We start from the raw sequence: 25,154 nt of genomic DNA on the forward strand, positions 1-25,154 counted from the left end.
GGGCGTCACTGCACGAGGACGTGGGAGTCGCTGGACGGGCTTCCTCTGGGCGCTGGTGAGAGTGGGTGGTGAAGAGTTGTGGGGGCAGCACCGCGTGGGCAGAGGTTGCTGAGAGGAAGGAGTGAGCACCAGAATCTCAGAAAACTGAGTTCAGAATGTAAGCTGTTAGGATGTTTATTTGATCAAGTGTTGAGGAAGCCCCTCCTCCCTGCTGCTTCTCTGCTTCATCCATATTCATCTTTAAGGAAGACAAACGTCCAGTGAGGAGGACCGTCAGATATACTCCTTCCCTTTTATTATAACGAGATTAATTTGCTACTCGTTAACTTATATGCCTTAACTGTTTTTAAGCACAATAAAGGGAGTGGTAGAACTTAGACTTAAGGCTATATGTTACATATAAATTATATGTAACATTGTTACCTCTGTGATACTGTAATACTGACTATTCAAATGGATTATTAAAAGGAGAGACATTCACTTAGGATTGAAATATGTGTTAGTATCTATCCATGTGCTGTACTTGAAATAGTCTCTTTTCACAAAATTTTTATGACACTTGCTGACTTTTTCTAGTTTATCTATAGCTCTGTTTCATATTTAACCTTATAAATGCAATCTCTGGAGAGGAAACCTTGTAAATGTAACATTTATGGGAAGGCTGTTAGGGCATATGTAGTTTTATAAATTTCAGACACAAGAGAGGAAATTCTTTAAACTGTTGCATCCTCAATAGACTTCAGAGTATTTGTGCAGGAGGGGAGCCTTTCAAAGATTATGAATTTCCCAAGACATTTAGGAGATGTTAGAGTTTCTTACATCAGGAGTTTCACTTTGGGAAGGCTCCGTGACAGATGTGCTGTGGTTTTAACATCATACGTGCTGCACATGAGAGGATTCCTACCATGGAAAGAACCAGTGATCACTGGGCGTGTGTCGGCCTTTAGCCAGTGTTAGAACCTTACCAGGCATCAAAACATTCATATTGTGAAGAAAAATTTAAATCAGATAGAAACACATAAGTTATGAGAACATATTTGTCAGACTTCTATGAAGATCAATATTAGTAAATCTATGCGGCCAAAGAGCAAGTTGTTCTACTTCACAGTAATTGATCACTGTTTAGAATTTAGCAAGTCTTAGCAGTTGGTGATTGATTTTCAGCATGAGGCAGAGAAACCTCGATTGGCATGGATTGACCCCAGCCCTCCCCAGGAATAGCATGAAATCCACATGATACTGGATCAATGTGATGGCAGGTGGGAATTACTCATAACCCACTTTCATCTCGTTGTGTAACATCTGAAAATGCAGGATTTTCGTGTAAATTAAGATGGATCTAAAAGCCAACCATTTTCTGAAAGGAGATAGCCTGTCGTTAGTAATTAAATTGAGCCTCAGACCCTGTTGCTGCACTGCCCGATGCACTGCCCGATGTGGTAGCTGTATGCCACTGCTGAATACTTGAGTGTAGCTAGTCTGACTTGATGTTTTCTAAGTGTGCTGGAAAGGACTGAAGCTGAAACTCCAATACTTCGGCCACCTGATGCGAAGAGCCGACTCAGTAGGAAAAGACCATGATGCTGGGAAAGATTGAAGGCAGGAGGAGAAGGGGGCGGCAGAGGATGAGATGGTTAGATAGCCTCCCTGACTCAATGGACATGAGTTTGTGCAAACTCCGGGAGATAGCGAAGGACAGGGGAGCCTGGCGTGCTGCCATCCACGGGGTGACAGAGAGTTGGACACAACTTAGCGGCTGAACAACAACAACAAAGTAAAAATAAACCCCAGGTTTCAGAGATTTAGTATGGAAAAGGAATGTAAAATATCTCATCAATAATCTGTTAGTTTTGTTCTTGGCATACTAGGTTAAAGGAAATGTATCATTAAAATTAAATTCACTTGTACCTTTTTACAGTTTTTTAATGCGGCCACTAGAAATTTTTAAACGGCGTACTTGGCCTGCATTGTGTTCCTGCTGGACAGCTGTGCTCTGTAGAAAGTAGTTATCTGAGAGGCTGCCTGACTCAGGAGAACTAAAACCTCTGCAGGTTCCTTTTTACCAGGAAAACTCAGGATTCTTGTCATAACTCATTACAGAGGTTTTCAGTTCTTTAATTAACAAAGTTTACTCCTATTACATATGTGTGCTAATTACACACTAATAGTATGGTGGTCGCTGACAGGACTCACAGGCCTCCACTGTGAGTAGGTGGTGTGTACAGAGCAGCCGCAGTAGGAGAACCGTGCTCATTGCAGGGCTCTGGGCGTTGCAGGCCTGGGCCTCATGGCCGTGACACTCCTGGCCATCACCTGCCACTCATGCAGTGCCTGGGTGTGAGGAGGTGGGATCTGTGAGATGGGCACACGGGCACGCTCCACCTCCGTAACCAGCCTCGCCCTGTGGCCACGTGCCACCAACATCAGTGCAAGTTGTAAGTCCAGTCATGATTCCTAAACAGGGGTATAGGCTCCTGTGTCCCGCCCGAGTAATCAGTTGCCCATGGTCACAAACATCACTTCTCTTGACCATAGCCTAGTGTCAGCGCCATGTCCCAGGCAGCCCTGGAGATAAGTTTGGGGTCAGTGCAGAAGAGCCAAGGTTAGTGTATGGAGAAGATCCAGATTCTACCAGAGAAGTCTTCTACTTAGGAAGAAGGGCGGTGTTTACGTCAGACTATTGTCAGCAATGCCAGATGCAGGGTAGCCCTGAAACAGGGTCTTCAGAGGCCTTGGGGGAAACACCTTGTGTCTCTGAAGTGTAAACCAGATACATTGTCAGCCACCAACATGTGGGATGAAGGTGTCTGTAAGAGCAATGAGGACGTGGAAGGTTCATTTTGTAGGCTGTCTTTGAAAACTCCAGTAAATGACATATTGGAGCACCAAGAGATGTGGACCCGGAAGGAAGTCCTGTAGTGAATGCCAGAGGTTGGCCCCGGCCCCGCCTGCCAGCCCCTTCTGGCCTCTTAGGTCTTTGTAAGTCCTTCCAGCCGTGGCCGTGGTTCCATCCCGCGCTCTGCTTAGTCCACACGGTACCCCATTCTGGTTGGTCTCATCTTCAGTTGAAGACCTAATGCTCCCACAACTGTATCTCTGCCTCTCTTCTCTGTCTTCACTTCTTCCTCCAGAAGAGCCATCCAGTGCTTGAGATGAGGGGTTGCCCCTTCTTTGAGGTAAGTAGGCCCCTTGCAGCATCTTTTACTGCTTTTGCTCATACCCAGCTTGTCCTGTCCATGTTGTCTTTATATGTACCTGGAACCCACACCTCCCGGGGCCTCCCCCGCACACCTTTCTTGGAGCCCTGCTGTCTCCTGACTGATGCCCGCCTTCCCCGTTGTCCCTGCCCCGTCTGTTCACAGCCCGCCACCTGAGCCGTCCTATTCACATGAGAGCCAGAGCACATCACTCCTCCACTCGGAGCCTTCCACACCTTCCTCTCTGGAGTGAACACGCCAGCCCTGCAGGAGCCCCCGCCTGCTCCTCTCCCACTGTGCCCTGTGGCCTTCTGTCCGGGCACTACCGCCTTCTACTTCCTGCTTCCTGTCTCTCTCAGGAGCCGCTCTTCTTGTCAGTAATCTGCTCAGAACCCCCAGGAGCTCCCTGTTCTTCAGTGGCCCCCTGGGACCTACGGGATTGGCTCCTTGTCCCCTGTCCCGGACCTTCCAGAACATGGCATGTCCTTGCTGATGCCTTGTCTTAGTTCAGTGACAGCCACTTCAGACGCGTGATCTGCACAGCTGGACAGTCACACACTTGTGTTAGTTAGGCCCCTGAGTTTGTGGCCATTTGTTATGGCAGCAGCGAGGAACCGAGGGTGACTGTGGATCTTGAAGACAGAAGTGCCTGCTTTGTCCTGAGGACCATGAGGAGGGCCCCGCGTCTGCTGCTGGACCAAGGGCAGAAGATGCGCTGCCTTCTCCAGAGCAGGGCTGAATTTCTGCCTCTTGTTTTGGTAACTGAATGATGACAGGTTCCGATCTGTACAGGTGTGATCAGAGAAGATGGTAGGAACCTGTTGGTTTCCTGAATGTGAAGAGCATCTGAAGGAGAGCGCACTGAGAACAGTGACCCCTGGACATAGTAAAAGACACGTCAGTCCTGATGAGTGTACTTGGCCATTCACAGGCGTGATGAGATGGACAGTGTTGAGAGTTACGCTCATGGCTTCAGATATCTCCTCTCATAAACAGCGAAGTGCTGCGAGTTACCCGCGAGGAGATAGCTGAACGTATCAGATAGCACTTTTCTCTTGTCCCCCGCCTCACCTTCTTCACAGACAGATTCTCTGCTGCCTTGTTCATTGTCACGTCCTTCTCCTGCTCAGCGCTTGACTTTCAAGGGTCAGGCTCACATGCTGCCATCGTTGGATCGCTGGCACCAGACCAGATCACCTAGCTCTCTAGGCGATCACTGAATGAATAGGGCAGGGGCACACATCAGAGTAAATGGATGGACATGGAGGACAGAGCTGCATGAGTGCTCTCTACCCAGGGAAGGAGAAGGTCACTTCCTTTCAGAGCGCTGTCTGAATGATAAGTGGCCAAGCTGAACCAACCAAAATCATAACAAGAACTTCCAGAAACAAACAGAATGACAGCTTCATCTCACTAGTTAGTAACCATGGAAATTTAAATTTTAACACCCCCCCCCCCCCCCCGCCGCAAGGCTTGGTCCATCAAATTGATAAACTTCTTTTTTTTTTTTAAGGTTTTCAGTGTTCTCTCTTCTCTGTCTCGGTGTTGTTTGCTGTAAGAAGCAGACACTGTTTAGGTTAGATTCATAATACAGCACACTTACAGAGTTACAGAAAAAGTCTCCATATGTGTAATTCCTCATATAAATGGAAACGATTAAAAGTCACAGGACCTAGCAAACATGTTCACTGTTGTAAAAGAAAAAAATAAGGGAAATTTTACAGAATATGTTTGAAGGAAATGGTGGTTAAATAATGCTATTTGCTGATTGTACACTACCAAATTCAGTCCACTTACTGAAATGGTTATAGCTTCAGGTACCACTGCCATTGGTTCCTACCTTCTGTTTCCAGTTTCCAAACCTCATAGGATGGATACTGTGTCTACCTTCCTCATAGCCCCAAATCTGCAAGAATGTTCAGACCAAGTAGCTATCAATGAATACTTATTAAATGAATGAGTGACAAGAAATGCCCTGATTTAACCTATTTAATAAGAGTATACTGATCCTACCCTGTGATTAATCGATTAACATACTTTCCTGAACTCCAGACCCATATAACCAAGTGCTTACTGGGCATTTCTACTTAGATATTCTAAAAAGCTGAATCTAAAATCCATCGAAATGTACTGGTCATTTTGCTGTCCTGTTTCCAAACCGTCTTCATATGAGTTTTTGTTTCACTGAGTGACATAAACTTCTACTTAGCTGTCTGAGGCAGAATGCACTCATCTCCTTTCCTTTATCCTCATATTGGCTGTCTTCTCAAGGTCACCAAGTCTTGGTTATTCTACCTCCAAAATATTTTTAAAGTACATTTATTTCTGTCCATTGTTGTGTCTAGTCCCCTTATTCAAACCACCAGTTTTTCCCCTTAAAATACTGTAATTACTTTTATTAGTTGTCCTTAACTTTATTTTTTAGCTATTTCAACCTGTCTCTTCTCTCATCTTCAGACTACACCCTTGCCTTCCTGAATTTCTTTTTTCTTTTTATTATCAAAGGATAATTGCTTTCCAAAATTTTGTTGTTTTCTGTCAAACCTCCACATGAATCAGCCATCGGTATACATATATCCCCTCCCTTTTGAACCTCCCTCCCATCTCCCTCCCCTTCCACCCCTCTCGGTTGATATAGAGCGCCTGTTTGAGTTTCCCGAGCCATAGAGCAAGCCATAGAGCAAGTTCCCGGTGGCTGTCTATTTTACATACGGTAATGTAAGTTTCTGAGTTCCTCTTTCCATACATCTCACCCTCTCCTCCTCTCTCTCCATGTCCATAAGTCTATTCTCTATGTCTGTATCTCCATTGCTGCCCTGTAAATAAATTCTTCAGTACCATTTTTCTAGATTCTGTATATATGCGTTAGAATACGATATTTATCTTTCTCTTTCTGACTCACTTCACTCTTTGTAATAGGTTCTAGGTTCATCTACCTTATCAGAACTGACTCAAATGCATTTCTTTTTATATGACCCCCTTTCTAGAGTAACGGAAATAAAAACAAAAGTAAACAAGTGGGACCTGATTAAACTTAAGAACTTTTGCACAACAAAGGAAACTATAAGCAAGGTGAAAAGACAACCCTCAGAATGGGAGAAAATAATAGCAAATGAGACAACTGAAAAGGATTAATTTCCAAAATGCACATATAACTCGATAGAAAAACAACCCAATCAAAAAGTGGGAAAAAGACCTAAACAGACATTTCTCCAAAGAAGACATAATAGATGGGTAACAAACACATGAAAAGATGCTCAGTATCACTCATTATTAGAGAAAGGCAAATCAAAACCACAATGAGGTATCACCTCACACCGGTCAGAATAGCCATCATCAAAAAGTCTACGAACAATAAATGCTGGAGAGGATGTGGAGAAAAGGGAATGCTCTAGCACTGTCAGTGGGAATGTAAATTGATATCGCCACTATGGAAGACGGTGTGGAGATTCCTTAAAAAACTAGGAATAAAACCACCATATGACCCAGCAATCCCACTCTTAGGCCTATAATCCTGAGGAAACCAAAATGGAAAAAGACAGATGTATCCCGTTGTTCACTGCAGCACGATTTACAATAGCTAGAACATGGAAGCAACCTCGATGCCCACTGACAGATGAATGGGTAAGCATTTTCAGACCCAGCGTTGGCGTGAGCTGAAGGGCAGTCTGTAATGTTGTCCGTTGTAGTTGGTATAGTTTTGTTGGTGTGCAGTTTGGCTGTACTTATCGAAATGTCACCCTGTCAGAAGCTCTTGACTCTGCACATCTGTTTCTAAGCAGCACTTGTACATGTGTGAGATGACAGCTGGAAGGGTGCTTGTGGCAGGATTACCTGCACTTCCATCCCCATTTTGCCCTAAAACAGGGAAGCTAAAAAAGAAAATAACCCTCCCCTAGCAGTGAAATGGCTGAATTGCTGTGTTCGTGATGAGATGCGAGCATCATACAGACACTGGCTTCTTTTATTTTCAAATTTGGGAAGAACCCTTTCCTGTGAATATCTAATGTGATAATTCAGTCAGGAAAACTTATGTGTTTCCAAGGCCTGGGCTGTGATATAAATGAGTCAGCAGAGGTTACAAAGTAGCTAAGTATTGTTTTGTGTATTGTAGGACTGGTTTATCATGAGCCTTTAAATCCAGGATGAGAAATTTAATTTGGATCCCATGAGTGGCATATTAAAAGCCCTTATCCTGTCAGTGCTCTAGAGACAGTCCCTTTTCTAAAGATAGGTATTCCAGAAATCATACACACATATACTGACGTATGTGTGTGTTTTGTGGATGTGGTAGTGTTTAAGTATTTAGTTCTCAAGTTATTTGTTCAGTTATCCAGACCGAATAGTTGGCTCTCAGAATTGCTTGTTACTGAGGACTTACGTGCATTCAGCATCAAGTATTTAAGTGCCTCCTATACTCACAGTCTTGGCTGCTGTCCCTGTGGAATGAGAAGTGACATTTCTCAGAGTCCTGGAGAATGTGAATTAGAACCGAAATCAATATGGAAGCATAATGGGAAAGCAAAAAGCGAAATAAAAGGAAATGTCTGTGTTTATTGTTTTTTTTAAGTGGACAGTGAAATTGCTAACTGTAGGATCAGGTTTAGGTACCAGATCCTACAGTTTGGGGACTCTGGTCACACAAACCCAGACTTGATATTATTCTGGTGTCTTCTGGCAGTGTGATGGAGCGAACTGACGGAAATACTGTCTGTTCCATTAAGACCTCAAGACTAGGAACCTACTTTCCCCCCTGGTCAGCACCACATTTTTTGGACCAAATCCCCGTAATTTACATCGCTTCCCTGCAGGTGGGCTCCAGTGTGTGCCCACGAGTCAGAGACATGAGGGTAACCTGTGAGAGAGGTCCCAGAGAAGGTGGGGTTCCTCCTGGGGTGCTGATGGCAAGCACGAGTGTAGGGAATGGCTGGCACCCTGCCTTGCTCCCTGCGTCTGGGCGTGGAGGGATCGCCTGACCAGGAGCACTGCAGCAGGACGAGAGGCGCAGGGGTGGTGTGGAGTCCTCACAGGAGCTGGGCTGCTCTGGAGCCGTTGCTGCTGGGGGATGTGGAGTCGAGGGGGACGGCCGGGTGACGAGAGTCTGTGCTCTCGGTAGTGAGCTGGCAGAGCGGCAGCAGGAGACAAAGGCGCTTTTGTGGGAGCTTGAAAGAGGCGCCAGCTCCTGTCCTTTGCAGCCCAGGGATTTGGATGTTGTCAAGGAGAAGCTGCACAAGTCGCCTTTCAGAGAATTAGCAGAAAAAGATGTCCCTTCCTGTAGGCAGAGTTCACACCCCAGAGCACAGGTTTGCAGGCGAGCTCGGGGCTGGATCTGGGTTCTGTCCTCCCAGTTCCCCCAGCACCCCACAGGACGCCCTCTGGTAGTGCTCGGCCTGCACCGTCGATCACAGCAGCCCTGAATCCGGAAGGCAGAGGGACGCTTTATGCTCATCCCAGTCCCCCTTCCCTCATAGCTCAACTGGTAAAGAATTCACCCACAGTGCAGGAGACCTGGGTTTGATCCCTGGGTTGGAATATCCCCTGGAGAAGGGATAGGCTACCCACTCCTGTATTCTTGGGTTACCCTTATGGCTCAGCTGGTAAAGAATCCACCTGCAATGTGGGAGACCTGGGTTCGATCCCTGGGTTGGGAAGATCCCCTGGAGAAGGGATAGGCTGCCCACTCCAGTATTCTGGCCTGGAGAATTCCTTGGAATGTATAGTCCATGGAGTCGCAAAGCGTCCAAAGAGACGTGATTTTCACGTTCAGTCCCCCTGCCTGAGTTCTGTAGGCTGTAGATCCAGTGAGAGTTCATCTTCTTCTGAAAGCTGCTGATGGCTCTTCCAGCCGGGTCCTTTCTCTGTGGTGCCACATGTGCCCCGTCTCCGTCTTGCCCCCACCACTCCTGGGCTGCATACACAGCCTCGTTCTGGGGACTGAGGAGTCCCTGAGGGTGGTTGACAGGTGCAGGAGCACAGCACATACCCTGCCTGTGGTGTGGACGCACTGGGTCCCTGACAGTTCTGTATACAGTACACATTATTGTTTACCTCTTCTTTGGGGTAGGGTTGGGAACACCCTTCATTGTTTTACCAACAGCATTGTGTCACAGAAAAGAAATACTAGTGTGTGCAGAACTTTTACATTGTAAGTTATATGATAACTTCAGTTAATTACTAATTGTTAGAAACCAGTGCTTTCTCTAGTAGACAGTACTGATTTTTAATAGACATTTTCATGTTAATATCTGCATTATTTAAGAAAACTTATTAATGGCCTAAAAGGTTGAGAAGAGTGTGGTGGGCTGTGATTCACACGCCCTCCTGGAAGGACGGCATGTGGTTTCCTTCGTGTTCCCAAGTGGGTCTCCCCATGTGTGCTGCCCACTTACAGACGTGTGCACACGACTGCCACACCCCTGAGGGCACCTTGCCATAGCTCGGGGTAAATGCCACCTTCTCTAGGGGGCCTTCCCTGATGCCCTCCTTCAGAGGTTGCCCTCATCTCCTCTGAACTCATGGACACACATGTTGGAAGCATTAGATTGGGGGCTATTGTGGATTGCTGTGTATTAACCAGCAGAGAGCAGATGGTTAGGCCCAACTTGAGGTAGCTTCTTATATGTCATCAATATTATCAGAAACATGACTTTAATTATGTATTCCTAAATGTGTAATCATACTAAGGTTGCAGCTTGTTCTCAGCAATACTGTTGGTTTGGAAAGTATAACCCTCCCCAGGTCTCATTCTTAGGAAGCCCCCCAAGGGGTGGCCCATGTGTGTGGATGAGTTGGGGTGATGCAGTGGTGGAGCTGCAGAAATCAGTAAAGAAAGGGGCAGTGCCTCTTCTTGTGGTTTTAAAAACATTTTTCTTTGTTCATAAAAATACTGTTTGTGAAAAAAGATTCCTAAGTAAAATTAAGTGATTTATTTAAATTGATACTCTTTTTACCAAAGATTTCTGATGATTAACTGAAAGAAATGAACGTTGCATTATTTTCTAGCATGCAGTTTTTGTTTATAACAGTCATTTCTGTGGGGGGTATGTTTTAGGGCATCATTCAGAAGATAGTGGACAGTCACAAAGTAAAGCACGTGGCCTGCTATGGATTTCGCCTGAGTCACCTGCGGTCAGAGGAGGTTCACTGGCTCCATTTGGATATGGGTGTCTCCAATGTGAGGGAGAAGTATGAACTTGCCCACCCACCAGAGGAGTGGAAGTAAGATTACAAACCTACTTTGGGGTGACTCGGACATGATTTGTTTTGCATATTAGAAACACACACGAGAGGTTGATTATCTATGTTTAATTTTCTCACTGATGGTCACTGGGACTCCTGTACACATAGAGGTGGCCGGTAATTGTTAACCAGCACTCTATGCTGCACTTGGGTGTAGCCCGTCTTCGGGCACCCCTGACGTGGACTTGCTTGAGCCGTCTGATTGCTTTCATTCTTTTGTGACGGTCTTTTGCTCCTCACCCTGCTCTTGCCAGTGCTGCTCTGTCCAGCCTCTGCTCTGAGCACTTCCGAGTCCTAGTGCTTTTACTTCCTGTGCTGCTGGCCTCCTTGCGTGCCTGGAGACCACACCACACACCTGATGACCGTATTAGTGTGCTACAGAGCTCACTCTGTCATGCCCAGTGATTGCAGCTCACCTGAAGGGTCGGTGTCTGTGTGATGTTCACACACAGCATTGATGCTGGAAAGTCATCTCAGTGAAGTCATACTGACTTTCATGAAACTAAAATCATTTGAGGTGAGATAAAAGAAGTCCCTATAATTGTCCTTTCCCTGATTCTCTCCTAATAATTTTTTTTCGCTTTTAAGTAAACCATGGTGTTTGTAGGAAATTGTACACCTAAAACACTTAACATTTGAGAGAAGTATAAGGGAGCTCTTCCACAGGAGCCCCTGTTTTTATAGATAATGCTGCAGAAATAAAGATGATTGTAGCGTAAAAAAGGCATTCAAATGTCAGTAACTTTCAGTTCAAGGATCTAAATAGATTAGACATTTAAAAAGAAAAACAAACATGTTTAGGTGAGTAAATCTTTAGTTGAATAAAAATACTGTCTCAATTACAGCTTATCAGAGAAATATAATTTTCAAATTTGTCAAGTAGCTAGAAGTGACCTAACAAAATAGTCTGTAAGAATATAGTTTGGTTGCTTTTCAACAATGGCTGAAAAAGATTTGACTTCCATCCATTTGGTCAGTTAATTAAATAAGTGTTTAAAAACTAAGAATATCTAAAAGTTACCTGAAAATATATCTAGGTATTTTTAATTAAAACAATTCTGTTAACCTTCTGAATTTATGTAGACATCTCAGAGGCAGCATTCATTATAGCAGTAGTCTTAGTGCTCAGTAAGTTGTTGAATGCAGATCCCGGGGTATATAAGCTTTGTTTTCATTCTTTTAAGCCAACTTATTTAACCTTAGTAATAAGGATGTAGGCACTGTTTTGTTTAGTGGGGCCTGGATCGTCATAAGTAAGGAAAATGTGACCGACCCTCCTCAAATGAGGGGTGAAGATGATGTCAGTGATGTGTTGTCACCATCGAGTGGCTGTTAGGAGCCAGGCACTGTGCCAGCTATATGCTGTTTATAATTCGTAAACTCTGTATTTCCTTTACCCAAACCCTAGGAGGTAATGACTTGTTATCCTCATTTTGTAGATGAAGACAGAGGCACAACTAAATGGGTTTAAGTTGCATTCACATAGTTTGTGGCACAGTTTCTATTTGGATTTTATCCGACTTCACCATATGGGTTTTTAAATCAACATGCCCATCTCAATGGGAATAATGTGATCTTCAGAACAGTGCAGCTGGGCTTATGAGATGAGTGAAGGTGTGTGGATTGCCGGTAGAGGTGATGAAAGAGGAAAATGTAATCAGAGATACAGGTGATACATGTGCGGTATCTTCAGGAGCGTGAGGGTTAATGCAGACTGTTCTAACACGTTAGTGGGAATAGGAGGCTGTTAAAATAATCAAGCAGACTTGAAAAAGAACAAAACAAAAGTTCTGGAAGTCATTGGATAGATAAAGCAGCAGATTAGACATAGCTGAAAAATCAGTAAACAGGAAGATGGATCTGAGAAAATTTGCCCAAAACATAGCACACAGATGAACAGATGGAAATTATGAAAACAGATTTATGTAACATGAAGAATGAGAAGGTCAGCCCTTTTCTAACAGGAACTCTGAATAAGAGAATAAAAAGAATGAGGAAGAGGAAATAATCTGAAGGGAAAATAGCAGAGAACTTTCTAGTGACATGAGTCCTTAAATGTAGGATTAACAGAAAAATCTCAAATTGGGTAAATCTAAATGCATACTTTGGCAGATTATAGCAAAATAGTGTTGTACAGAAGAAAATGAAAGGATGTTAAAAACAAGCAGAGAAAAATTAGACTTCTCACAGCATCACTGATGCCAAGAAAATGGTGGTATAATATGTTCGAAGTGGTAAGAAAATGTAACTGGCAGCCTATATTTGTTTGCATGGTTCAATTACCTCAAGAACAGATATCAGTGAGCATTGGCTTCATGAAAGAAAACTAATGATAACAGATTTTTTTTATACTAAAAAAAGTAGAGCTCAGTGCAGGTTGGAACAGGGGCTATAGAATAAAACTTTGTCAGCTAAATATGAGGGTAACCAGCTCCAACATTAGAAGTACAAGTTAAATGGTTATTGGGCAAGTAGATATTAGAGAAATGTAGGGATCAAAAAGAAGGAAAGAAACAGAAGAAGCGTGGGGAAGCAAGATGAATAGAAATCACAAGTGAGATGCACAGATGCTAACAGTGAATGATTGTCAGAGGTTACTAGAGTGGATTAATACATAGCATCAGGCTATCTACTGTTCACAGGATGTATCCAAAACAGTGACCTTCAAACATTTCTCTTTTACTTGCAGGAAATAATGTATTTTACCGTGAGATCTAGCACACATATATACCAGTATGTGTATCTCAGAGCTGTTTATATGTCCTGAATCTACACATTTTACCAAACTACTCAGCGTTATTATTTACACTAAGGTCTAAAGGTTTTCTCTTCAATGTTCTGTTTTGTTCTAGGTTAGTAAAATAAATTAATAAATGAATAGTGAAAAGAATTTTCCTGCCTTCTAGTGAGTTCTGACTTTCAATTTGAAAAACTCACATAAAACTTGAGTATAAATATACCAGGCAAATAATAACCAGGAAAAAAAAGATCAGTATTGTGCAGCTAACACCCTGTGAAATAAATTTTCAGGCAAACAAGCTTTATTACAGATGTAGAGGGCAACCACATAACAGTAAAAGGTTCATTTCACCAAGAATTTAATAAGTATAGAAATAGATGTAGCTGTTTAACTTATAAATTCCTCAAAATATATAAAGCAGAACTAGTCTTAAAGGAATAAGACTTACCTTTCTAATAATTAAAGGGAAGAACACAAACAACAGTAAGTAAACAGTAGTTTTTAAGTTATGTATTGAACTGTTTTCTCTAATGTAGAAATACAGGATCCTGCACATAACTGTATATTAAGTAACTTAAAACATGTTTCTAAGTAGTTTATGGTTCAGAGGAAAAGGCCCAGCCTCCTGATGGCCTGGCTTTGATGGGCTCTGACCCTTCACCGTCCAGTCTGCCCTTTGCAGAACCTGCTGGCTATAAACAGTCACTTACTTCTGTCTAAGCACAGCTGCGCCTCGGGGTCTGTGGGTTCCCTGGTTCTGCAGCTGGGGAGCCAGGCTTCAACCAACTACAGATCCAGAATTCTGGGTGTGGCAGGGGCGGGGGAGGGTGGATTCCAGAGAGTTCCAAAAAGCAAAAGTTGAACTTGCTGTGCCAGCAACTGGTTACATAGCATTTACATTGTATATTGCATTGTAAATAAACTGATGCTCTCAGTGTATGAGAGTTTGTGCAAAGTTGTGCAGCTTTCATGCACAGACTGTACCATTTTACACAAGCATTTCGGGATCTTGGTGTCTGTGGGGTTCTGGAACCAAGCCCGTGTGGATACCAAGCATGTTTTCTTCACTCAGCCTCCTGGATACCAGTCTCTCTTATGATGAAGGTTTTTCTCCTGCTTCACTGACCATCACTGTCTTCTCCTGCTGACCTTGATATTTGGGGCTGCTCCACTGACCTCGTCCTAGCCTCCCTAGACCTGTGCCTTTGGCATTAAATTCACACTTTACTTGGATAAACTCAGGAAACCAATGGACAGGTTACTGCAATAACCCAGGAAAAAGTCACAGAAGATGATGGACCAGGAGAGTAGTACTTGGAGGAGCGAGAAGCAGCTATACCGAGTTACGTTCTGAGGTTGAGCTCACAGAATTTGTGAACAAATCTTTTAAAATGTAAACATCCAAAGAAATGTGTGAACCATTCCTGCTCAGAAACTTCCAGGAGCCCCCCACCCCCACCCCCTGCCCCGGCCCCACTCACCTGGAGCTCACTGCAAGTTTGTGGTTACCTCTTGGTCTTTTCTCCACCTCCTGCTCCCCTGCCTTCACTGGAGCAGCTGTGGTCTCTTTGAAGTTGCAGTTTTCTTAGGTACTCAGGTTGGGATCTCATTTGATGGTCTCTTCTCTGTTGCCTGCCTTGTTGAACAGAATAGCTCTTGTCTCATTTCTCTCTTGCCTTTATCTTTTCCAACTTTTCACGTGCTCAACCTTGGCCACACTGGCTTGTGAACATGCCAAGCGGGTTGTCCCTAGTGCCTTTGAACTCGATGCTCAACTGCCGTATGTGCTCCCCTGCTGTTGCTGGCACGGCTGGCCCCCCCCTCGTTAGGGTGGGTGTGCCACCGTCAGCTCCTCCCCGGGGCCGTCTCCAGCCTCTGCCTGCCAGGGACAGCCCTTCTCCTCAGGGCCGCCATGGTACTCACTGCTCTCCTGCTGGGTTCTGGTCATGCCTGGGATAAAGAGGCACCCAGTAAAATACAGTTTAAGTGGAAGTTGAATCAGTTATAATGAAATTATCAACTAGGAACCAAATAGTACTACTTAGTAACAGTCTTCTCATATTAGCATGCTGCTTATTGGGTGTCAGACATTGTGTGAGAGGCTTGATAACCTGCCCATGGTCACACAGCTTAAATGGGTGGCAGAGTGGAAACTGGCTTCAGGCACCAGCTCTTTCTTCTCCCTGCCTGTGTTAGGTGTGTGACTACAGGAAACAGAACACGGAGATCTCTCTCAGTCTGTGAGGGCAGCTGCAGCTCTGGCTTTAGTTCTGAGTAGGATGTGAACACTGAAACCAAAGTGCCAGGACTCATCAGAATAATGATATTCGTTTCTACTCTTATGAGGTTTTTGAGCATAGATTTTTCTTTTTCACACTGTCTGCTATAGCATCTATTCATATTGTTAAATAAACCTGAGATCTAAGCTTATTTTATTGAGTCTTCAGTTCTTCAAATATCTCTGTAAGCACCTACAGCACACATTTGGTAGTAACTGTCTCAGGCAGGGTGGCCCTACAGAGTTGTCATGACATGTCATCGGGGAAGGGAAGGGCTGGTTTCATACATGGCTGTCCTCATAGGAAGAGGAATAGCAGAATTAGATCCTACCTTGAAAAATACACAGAAATCCACCTAAGGTGGATCAAGTTTTTAAAAAAAGTTTAACGAAACATATAGTGAATGTGTCTTTGGCACAGGAAGATTTTCTTAATACCCTGAAAACGTTCACTCTTAAAAGACGAGAATAACAAATTTGCCTTTTATGAGATGAAAGCATTCTGTATATCAAAAGATGTATTTTTAGAAAGTGCAGAAAGGACAATTCCTCAGTGGTCCAGTGGTTTAGCTGCTTTTACTGCTGAGGGTCTGCGTTCAATCCCTGGTCGGGGAACTAAGATCTCACAAGTTGTGAGCTGTGGCCAAAAGGAAAAATGCAGAAACAAGTTGCAACTCGTGTAATTGACCGAAGATGGTGTCAGGAGTTCTGCTGATCGATATAAGGATTGTAAATTCCTCAACAAATGGGCATGGAACATGAAGGCATTTTCATAAAAGGGTAGACAGGTTTGACCTGTAATCACAGGAAGACGCTGTCCGCTTCCTTAGTGCTCAGGGAGGTATGAATCTGGACCAGTAGATTCCGTCTACACTGTCTGGTTGACAAAAAGTATTAATAAGTTGTCCAGCAGTATTAATAGCGGGAAAGGTTAAGGATCTGATGATGATACTGAAACGCCAGTCTGGGTGCCCAACGCGTTGTGAAGCCAAACAAACTGAAACGTCAGAGTTTGGAGCAGAGGAAGGCATATTAAGGTCGATGCAAGGAGATGGGTGCCTCGAGCCTTTAAAACCTCAAGCTCTTCCAGAGCTTTCAGCAAAGCCGTTTTCTAGGAAAGGTGAGGGAGGGGCAGGCCTAGCTGTTTCTAGATGTCAGAGCCTTTGTTCTTAAGGTCAGGTCATGGCCAGGTAACATGCTCCTGTGAATCTCCACCAAACGAATGTTATTCTCTGTTCTGACAAGAAAGGGCTGATTCATATCAATGTATGGCAGAAACCACTACAATATTGTAAAGTAATTAGCCTCCAACTAATATAAATAAATGAAAAAAAAAGAAAGAAAGAAAGGGCCAGGTCCCCAGGCACAGCTTTCCCTCTCCGAGGTCCAGTTTTGGCTAAGAGGAGGTGAGCCCAGCTGGCTCCTCAGGGCCAGGCCCCGAGACTCTGCCCAGCTGTTACCGCTGAGGGAGCCGGGTGCCCAGGACCCAAAGGGCCCTCAGGAGGGGCAGGTCCTGCAGACAACATGCTCTGCAGGTCGCGGAGGCAGGGATGGGGGAGAGGGTCGCTGCCACTGCAAGGCCTGGGCCCAGCCAGTGGGTGTCCTTGACGAGGGCTCTGGAATCCTGCAGGACACAGCCCCTGACCTGTCCTCTGGGCCCCCTAGCTCACCATCTGGTGCTGGCCACTGGCTGAGGGACCACTAACGGTAGCTCACTGACGGTTGGTCACCTGGACAGGGGTCCACTGAAGCACTGGCCAGTGGCTGAGCTAGATCTCTCGAGGTCATTCACTGACCGTTGGTCGCCTGGGAAGGGGCCACGTAGTACCAACCAGAGGCTGAGCGGGACCGCTAACAGTCACTCACTGACAGCTGGTCAGCTGGGGAGGGGTCCCTGAAGCCCTGACCACTGGCTCAGCTGGACTATAAAGGTGGCTCACTGACAGCGCCTGGGGAGGGGGTCCCTGCAGCACTGACCGATGGCTGAGCAGGACCAGTAACTGTTGCCTGAAAGCGGGTGCAGAGTAGCATCAGGCACCACAGCTGTGTGCTCAGGGCTGCACATGGCTGCGCTCTATTACAATTCAAGATCTTACCTGCAGCTTAGCCTCCGCATGACATGGCCTCAATCCTGCTGTTCCACTTCAGGTTCTGTCCTCCAGAGACTTGGGTTTCTATACTAGGCTGGAGACCCGAGGACGTTCATAGAATAGCCAGTGACAGAATATTCGCAGTGGAATGTTGCGCGAGTCAGAATGAGGGAAGCATCGAGACTTGGAACACTGGATGAAACAGCCAGGTGAGACAGTGTGAGACAAAAGGCAGGCCCAGGGCAATGTGCATGCAGCTAAATACTGTTGAACTGCGAGTTAGGGATGCCATGTGGCTTGTGAGATCTTAGTTTCCAACCAGGGATTGAACCTGGACCCTGGCAGTGAAAGCCCCGAGTCCTAACCACTGGGCCACCAGGGAATTCCCTGAAATGGTTGCTTTTTATGTGATTTTTACCTCAGTTAAAAAACAAAAAGTAAGCACCAGAGGATGACATACAGCATCACATACAAGTAAAAAGCAAAATAAACATTAAAGAATATTGTTGGGAGCACATGAGGTTGGGTGAGACAATATGGGACATGTAAATACAGGGTCAGGAGGAGATGGTCAGTCCAGGGCTCCTGTGGGGAGCGTGCCCAGCCTCCAGCCTCGTGAGGGCCTGCAGGAGCCGGTGCGGGGCCTCAGGTTTGCGGCAGAGCCCACAGCCCCTACGCTGCATGCACCCTGCTTCCTTCCCAGTCTGCTCACCTGTGCCCTGGGTCCTGGGAGATCCCGGTTGAGTAGGTGGTGTTTGCTAGGCTCTGGAGTCAGCCAGAGAAGTTCGAATACAGTGCTTTTCCTAGTTTATCATGTAGCTGAAAGTGCCAAGCAGTTTTGAGAGCTTTACCCCAAACAGATTTAAACTTTAAAGTTTTGTACCTCGATAATTAAATTCCAGCTAGCTAAATTTTGGTGTTTTGAAAGCACCTACACGGAGTGGTCTGAGTTGTAAGCAGGTTAATCAGATAAAAACGGCCTGGTCCTTTTGGTGTGGGATTCCGGGCTTTGAGAGTCAGGCCTGAGAGGAGGCTCTGTTGGCCTTTGAGAGAGAACTGTGGGGCTTCTGCAGAGCAAGTGAAAAAGAAAGTCCTTTTCTTTGTTATCAGATGTGGTTCACATTCTCCTGTTCACGGCCGTTGAACAGCTCCTCGATCTGCAGAGAGATGATTCTTTTTTCAGACCTTTGCAGGAGGAAAAAAAGTCCTTTATTTTGAGGAAAGGTATTTTTTTTTCATAGATGACAAAAGAAAATGACTAATGATAGCTGAGGAAGCTTTAGATTGTATTTTGATGGTTTTCTATTTTATCTTGAAATGACATTTTCTGTGCATATACCTTAATTTGAAAGGCTAGTCTTTCATTATGACACTGAATTCAACAAGAGTTCTTTAGAATATTTAAATCAGTAAGACAGTAAATAGAGGAACATTCTGACAAGTGTGGAAGTGACACCTTTTAAGAAAACAGGATGAACTTCCAAATTTGCTGATTGGTTAATTAAACGCTTCCTGGATACTTCTGCACCAGACCCAGCACAGGAATGAACAGCTTTCTGGCCGGTCTGTGGCCACAAAAAAACTGATGTTTGTTGACCAGGCTGGGTTAAAACTGGATCTGGTGGGTATTTTGTTAACACAGCTACAGGACAGTCAGTCTTAGGTTTGTGAGAATTTATTTTTATTCTCAGTGTGTTATCAAAAAGTTGCAAAAACAGTACACAGAAATCCTGTGTACCCTTCAGCCCTCCTCCCCTAAATGTTAAAACCTTACTTAAGTACAGTTCAGTTATTGAAGCTAGGGCCTTAACATTGCTACCATAGTATTGACTGATGCACAGATGTCATCAGGGTTCAGGGTGTCCGTCTTCCAGCCTGGGATCCGGATCAGAGCGTCGTGCACCTCCCTGTCCTGTTGCCCCGGGTCTTCCCTGCTGTGCGGCAGGCCCTCAGGCTGTCTTTGTCTGCGTGACCTTGGCCCTTTTGAAGTACACTGGCTGGTGGTCTTGCGTGTTCTTCGGTTTGGGTTTGTTTGGTGTTTTTTCCCCCGTGGTTATATTGAGCTTAAGCACTTGGGGAAGAGTACCACAGTCAAGCTGTCGTTTTCACTTAGCATTTTATCAGGAAGTCTTTGCTGATGATATGATTCATTTTACTGGTGGCTTTAACTTGGATCATTTGATTTAAGGTGGTGGCCAGGTTTCTCTGCTATAAGGTGGTTTGTCCCCCTCTTTGTAATTAAGTAATATCTTCTGAGGAGATACAGAGACTGTGCAGTTTCTCTCTCATTGTATTTTCGCCCACTCAACATCATTGATGATTCTTTTTTGCAGTATTTATTACTGTAATTTTTGCCAAATGGTGAATTTCTAGTTCTATCCTTCCTTGTAGGCTTTTAAAATTGGAAGTCTGTGTAAGAAGAGTTGTCCACACCCCACTGTTTCCGAGGGTCATCTGTGTAGTTTCCTGAAATTGTACTTTTGTTTATTTCACTACACACAGTCTGACTAGCTGAGTATCAGGGTTATCTGAATATTCGTCCAACTCAACTTGCAAAATCATTTCCTACTCCTCCCCATCATTAGTTCATTAGTGAACTAATGGATATCTTGGTGAACTTGTGGGTATCTTGGTGCTCACAGTTGGAGATAAGACTGAAGAAGTTAGGTGTTGACAGTGTTAATGGTAATGTATTAACTTAGGTGACAGAGGATGAGATGGTTGGATGGCATCACCGACTCAATGGACTTGAGTTTGAGCAAACTCCGGGAGATAGTGAAGGACAGGGAAGCCTGGCGTGCTGCAGTTCATGGGATTGCAAAGAATCAGACACGACTTAAGTGACTGAACAACAACAATTACTTAGAAGCAGAAGCGAAAGGATGGTTTTATCTGGGGCATGTTGTAGTTAGCTGCTGTTCAGAAATCATGGAGTGGCCTAGAGCAGAGACGTGGAAATGTTTATCAGGACAGAGCCAGGCTCTCAGAATAGTAGCGGAAGTTTCACTGTGAGGAAAATGGCGAGTTTCCTGGAGGAGAAGGCAGAGAGGATGCCAGCGCAGGTGGGTCAGGATGCTGTGAACGCCAGGTGTGGAGTTTAAGGAGTGGGGCGAGGTGACTGAACTGGAATTGAACTCAGAGACTTGAGCCGAGTTCCAGTAGGGCTGTGAGGGAGGAAATACGAGATTGTAGTGGGTTGAAGCAGAGACCAAAACGCCATCACAATCTAGAGATCTTGCCCAACCCCACAAGCAAGACCCAACCTACCTACACTCCTCTCTGTTCTAAGCATAGGTGTCTTCTCTTAGGTTCATGCTGCCTCTGGGCCTTCAGGGGTGTTTCTGCTATGGTGGAATACCAGGGCTGCCTGTTAACAGCCGTGGGACCTTGGCTATTACCGAATGTCCTCAAAGTCTGTTCTCCCCCATCTATGAAGATAGGGTGAACTGGGCACCTGGTCACTATTACCAGTCCCTTCCCGGCCTCCTTGTGGCCCTGTTGTCTGCTCTTCACAGCCCTGCCTGGCTGGGCGCCAGGACTGTGCTGTTACTGCTCTGGCCACAGTGCCTCTGGGCCCCCTTTCCCAGCAGGACGAGCCCCGCATTGTGACGAGCAGGGTCCTGTGTGGCTTGCCGCCTCTTTCCCCGCCTCCCCGAAGCCCTTTTACTCACAGGGGCTGCGGCTGCATTCCTCCAGGCTCCCTCTGGCCACAGGGCGTTTACTTGTTCTCTTCCTGCAGGTTACTGCCCTGATTCCTTCCTGTCTGCCTTTAGATCTACTCAGGTGTCCTGAGTCCGCCTGCTTCCCTGGTTACAGAATGTTGCTTCATCATCTCTTCCTCCCCTTCCCTTGCTTGTTGTGTCTTTATCACATTACCACCTCAGAGATACTTAACGTATCTGCTGTCTGGCTGCCACCACAAAAATAGAAATTTTCTGCAGGCTGGTACTTCCTGCTGTTTTATTCACCAGTGTCTTCCCAGACTCTGGAATTGTGTCTGTAGGTGACCGGTACTGAAGTATTTGTCGAGTAATGGCTAATATGGTGGATCAGCCGTCGAGACGGCTGTGATGTGTGCAGTGACAGCCCTTTCACTTCTCCCAGCGTCCTGATGAGGGCTTCCCTGATGGCTCAGTTGGTAAAGAATCCATCCGCCTGCAAGGCAGGAGACCCTGGTGCGATCCCTGGGTTGGGCAGATCCTCTGGAGAAGGGAATGGCTGCCCACTCCAGTGTCCTGGAGAATTCCATGGGCTGTGTATAGTCCTTGGGGTTGCAAAGAGTCGGGTGAGGAAATTGAGGTGCAGAGCAGTGATGGCAGACAGCAAACAAGGGGTGGAGCCAGAACAGCGCAGGTGGTCTTGATGCAGAGCATTCTTTCTGCTGCTTCTGGGGGTCGTTGCTGATGAAAAGAGGTCATCTGGTTAAAATGCTTGTCATGATTTCTGTGACATCCTGAGTAGTCCCTGAACATTATTTGATATCATCATCATCATTGTCGGGATGATGTTAAGAGCCTGGACATGTAGCCAGGCTGCCAAATGTTTAGCAGGCCAAAACAAGCTGCCAGGTTTTTTTTTGTTTTTTTTTTTTCTTTAATCATTAAAATGGGGCAGTGTTAATACCAAAGCCTCCTGCAGCCTGTTGATCCTGGAGCTTCCAGCCTGGAAACTGGCTGCTTACTGCTTATTCTTGCTGAGTGTCGTTCTCCCACTCTGCTGAATATGAATACTTAGGCTCTCGTTCTCTGATTATTATGTCGATTAAGAGAAATGGTGCCTATAAGGTGCCTGCTACATCCTAAACTCAAAATGAAATTATTCTGCTTCTATTAACAGTTGTCCCATGAGAATGTCTGCAGAAAGTTATTGAACTCCTTCTGAGATTCAAAGTACAATGGAACTTTATTGTTTGACAGTTGTATGTTTTAATAAGATAGACCCTTGAAAATGTCAGCAAAACTTGTGTATGTGTACCTTGTGTTGAACCACCCTTAACTGATCCAAAAGAATTGTATCGGCTCCTTTGGATTCTTTTCCTCATGAGCTTAATACAATTTTAAAAGATCAATTTATGAAATTTTTAGAAAAAAACCTGTATAACTTTTGTGTAAGCAAATATTTTATAAACAAAAAACTAAAAGAATTTACTAAAAAAAATAGATAAATAGGACTGCATTAAAACACAAGATAACATTAAAATTAGAAGATTTTAAAAATAAGTTTTTTAAAATAGTGAAAGGCAAGCCATAGAGTGGGAGAGGATATATCTTCATTAAGTCTAACAAAGGCCTCACATCCAAAATTCGTAAAGAACACCTACAAATCAGTGGGGTGGGGGAGGGGGGCAGACAGCTCAGTAGAAACAAAGGACAAGAGGTTTAACAGACACGTCACTGAAGCAGATAACCAGAATGGCTGGCTATCAAACAAGAAAGTGCCCCTTCTTGTTATTCATCAAGGAAGTACTGATTAAAACCAGTGTGTGCTCTTGCAGTAAACATTAGGGTGACTAACATGAAAAGGCTAGAGTGCCAAGTAGAGATGAGGAATGTGGAACCAGAGCCCCGTGGGGCTCCCGCTCGTGGAAGTGGAGCGTGCACCACTACAGCCCTGCAGCTTGTGTCTGCTCTGGACAGTGTGTGTGCGTGTTGTGACCCAGTGATGTGTTCCTGGTGTACCCCCAGCAGAGATGCATATGTGCCTGCGAGAGTGTATATGGGTGGACACACACATACATGAGGTACAGAGAGAGCGTTCTGGTGAAATTTGTTTTGGTCATTCTTGAGGTTTGGCTTCCTGAGCAAAATTGCTTTATTTAGAGGACTATAAAAAGTGTTCACAACAATACTCCTCACAGCCCTGAGCTGGAAAGCACTCAGCAGCCTTCAGGGTAAAATGGGGTGAGTCACTGGGGTGTGTTATACAGGGCAGGGCTGTGAGCAAACCCAAGAGATAGGAGTCTCCTGAGAGGAGCCAGACACATCCTGTGTGACTCCAGGCAGGCAGAGCTCGCCTTCCGGGTGCGGAAGGTGGTGCTGCCCTCGGGCAGTGGGGCTGGAGGGACTTCTGGGCGCCCTCTGGGTATCTCCTCAGGTTCTGTCTCCTGCAGGAACCTCGGGCTGTAGCACACTCACATGCACATTTTATTTTTTTATTTTTTGCAGCAAAAGGAAATATTTACAGACTATTTTTAAACTTCTTTTTAGAATAATATTTCAGTAACTGGCAGTGCCATACTCAATATTGTTTGGACTATGAAGAAGAAATGACTTATTTCTAATTGTTTTCCTTTGTTAATTATTTTTTAGATATGAATTGAGAATTCGTTATTTGCCAAAAGGATTTCTAAACCAGTTTACTGAAGACAAGCCAACTTTGAATTTCTTCTATCAACAGGTATAGAAGAGTGCTTTAATACATTTTTTTCCTTTGTTTCTTTGAATCCTGTTTATTTTATGGTTTTATTTTAGAACTAGATTAAGCCTAACATTTGAGAGAATATAAATTTGTCACTGTATGGCAGTGAGATTCTTAAACCTTGTAAGAAATTTGGAGTTTTTGTTACGTTGTGAATTTTTATATACTTGGGCAAATCTTAAGACTTATTTTAAGTAGAAACAGTAAGTCCTAAGTGATACAACCTTTGCTCTGTCTTTAATTCAAGTATAATTATCGTGCCTGAATATCAACAAACCTGTCAGATGTTTATCCAGAGCCAACTGTTCCCATATAATTTCAGTAGCAGTTTGTGTAAAACCAGAAGTGACGTTTTTAAACTAAAAGTAGCTTTCTTACTACCCGTAAGGGTAGATAATACATACATGTGGCATAAATTCTAAATTTTCTGTAAGGTGTTACTTAGACAGTAAATACATGTGGCGTAAATTCTGAATTCTCCATCTAGTGGGCTTCCTGTAAACAGTTCCTTTGTGTTTGGTCCTATGCTGTTTGCGAGCACAAGTGATATGACATACTGTGGAGGGGTGCTGACACAGGGGAGATGTCGAATCCAGGTGGCTTCCTTGCAAAACGTCGTCTGAGGAACTTTGTAGCTGAGGAAGAGATGAACTTTATAAAACACAGTACATTAAAATCTGTGCTTAAGTGGTTTGAAAGGAAATGGGCGAGAGAGTTGGGACCACACCGTGTAAGGAGCAGGTTTTGGGTTCTACCCTGCAGATTGTTGGGCGTATTTAAAGAATTTAAGTAAGGAATGTCTTGATCAGAATTAAAAAAAAAAAAAAATAAGACCACCCTAATGTGGTGGCAGTACTTGGGGTGGATTGGATCTTAAAAAGGCTGCGAGCAAGTTGGGGGCTCTTTAGCTATTTAAGCAAGAAGTTGGAAAGTTGGGAGGTAGAACGGTGTGGTAGTAAGCAGATTTAGTGAGTGGATTTGATGGACTCAGAGACTGAACAAACTGGAGCAGGAAAGTGAGGAAGGAAGAGGCTGATGGGTTTAGATAGGCAACATATTTCTGTTCTTCTCTCTTGTAGATGATTTGAGTCACTGGTGTAATTTCTTTGAAAAAGAAATCCACCCACTGAAGACATCTGTGACTACTTTAGTGACATTGATTACGGGAAGCCTGAGACGGGCCTAAATAGCTC

At 44.6% G+C, this 25,154-nt stretch overlaps 1 protein-coding gene across 22 annotated transcripts in view; it reads left to right on the forward strand.

Annotated features, from left to right (window-relative positions):
- Positions 1-25,154, forward strand: part of PTK2 (protein tyrosine kinase 2) — a 208,497-nt gene that overhangs the window by 67,885 nt on the left and 115,458 nt on the right. For 20 of the 22 annotated variants that reach the window (XM_043879905.1, XM_043879898.1, XM_043879900.1 and 17 more), the window contains 2 exons: positions 10,249-10,415; positions 23,853-23,940. In XM_043879905.1, the coding sequence (XP_043735840.1) occupies positions 10,249-10,415; positions 23,853-23,940 (255 nt within the window). The remainder of the gene's footprint in view (positions 1-10,248; positions 10,416-23,852; positions 23,941-25,154) is intronic. The other 2 variants (XM_043879907.1, XM_043879906.1) reach the window with 1 other exon arrangement.

The sequence above is a fragment of the Cervus elaphus genome, chromosome 21 (genome assembly GCF_910594005.1).
Source record: "Cervus elaphus chromosome 21, mCerEla1.1, whole genome shotgun sequence".
Classification (NCBI taxonomy): Eukaryota; Metazoa; Chordata; class Mammalia; order Artiodactyla; family Cervidae; genus Cervus; species Cervus elaphus.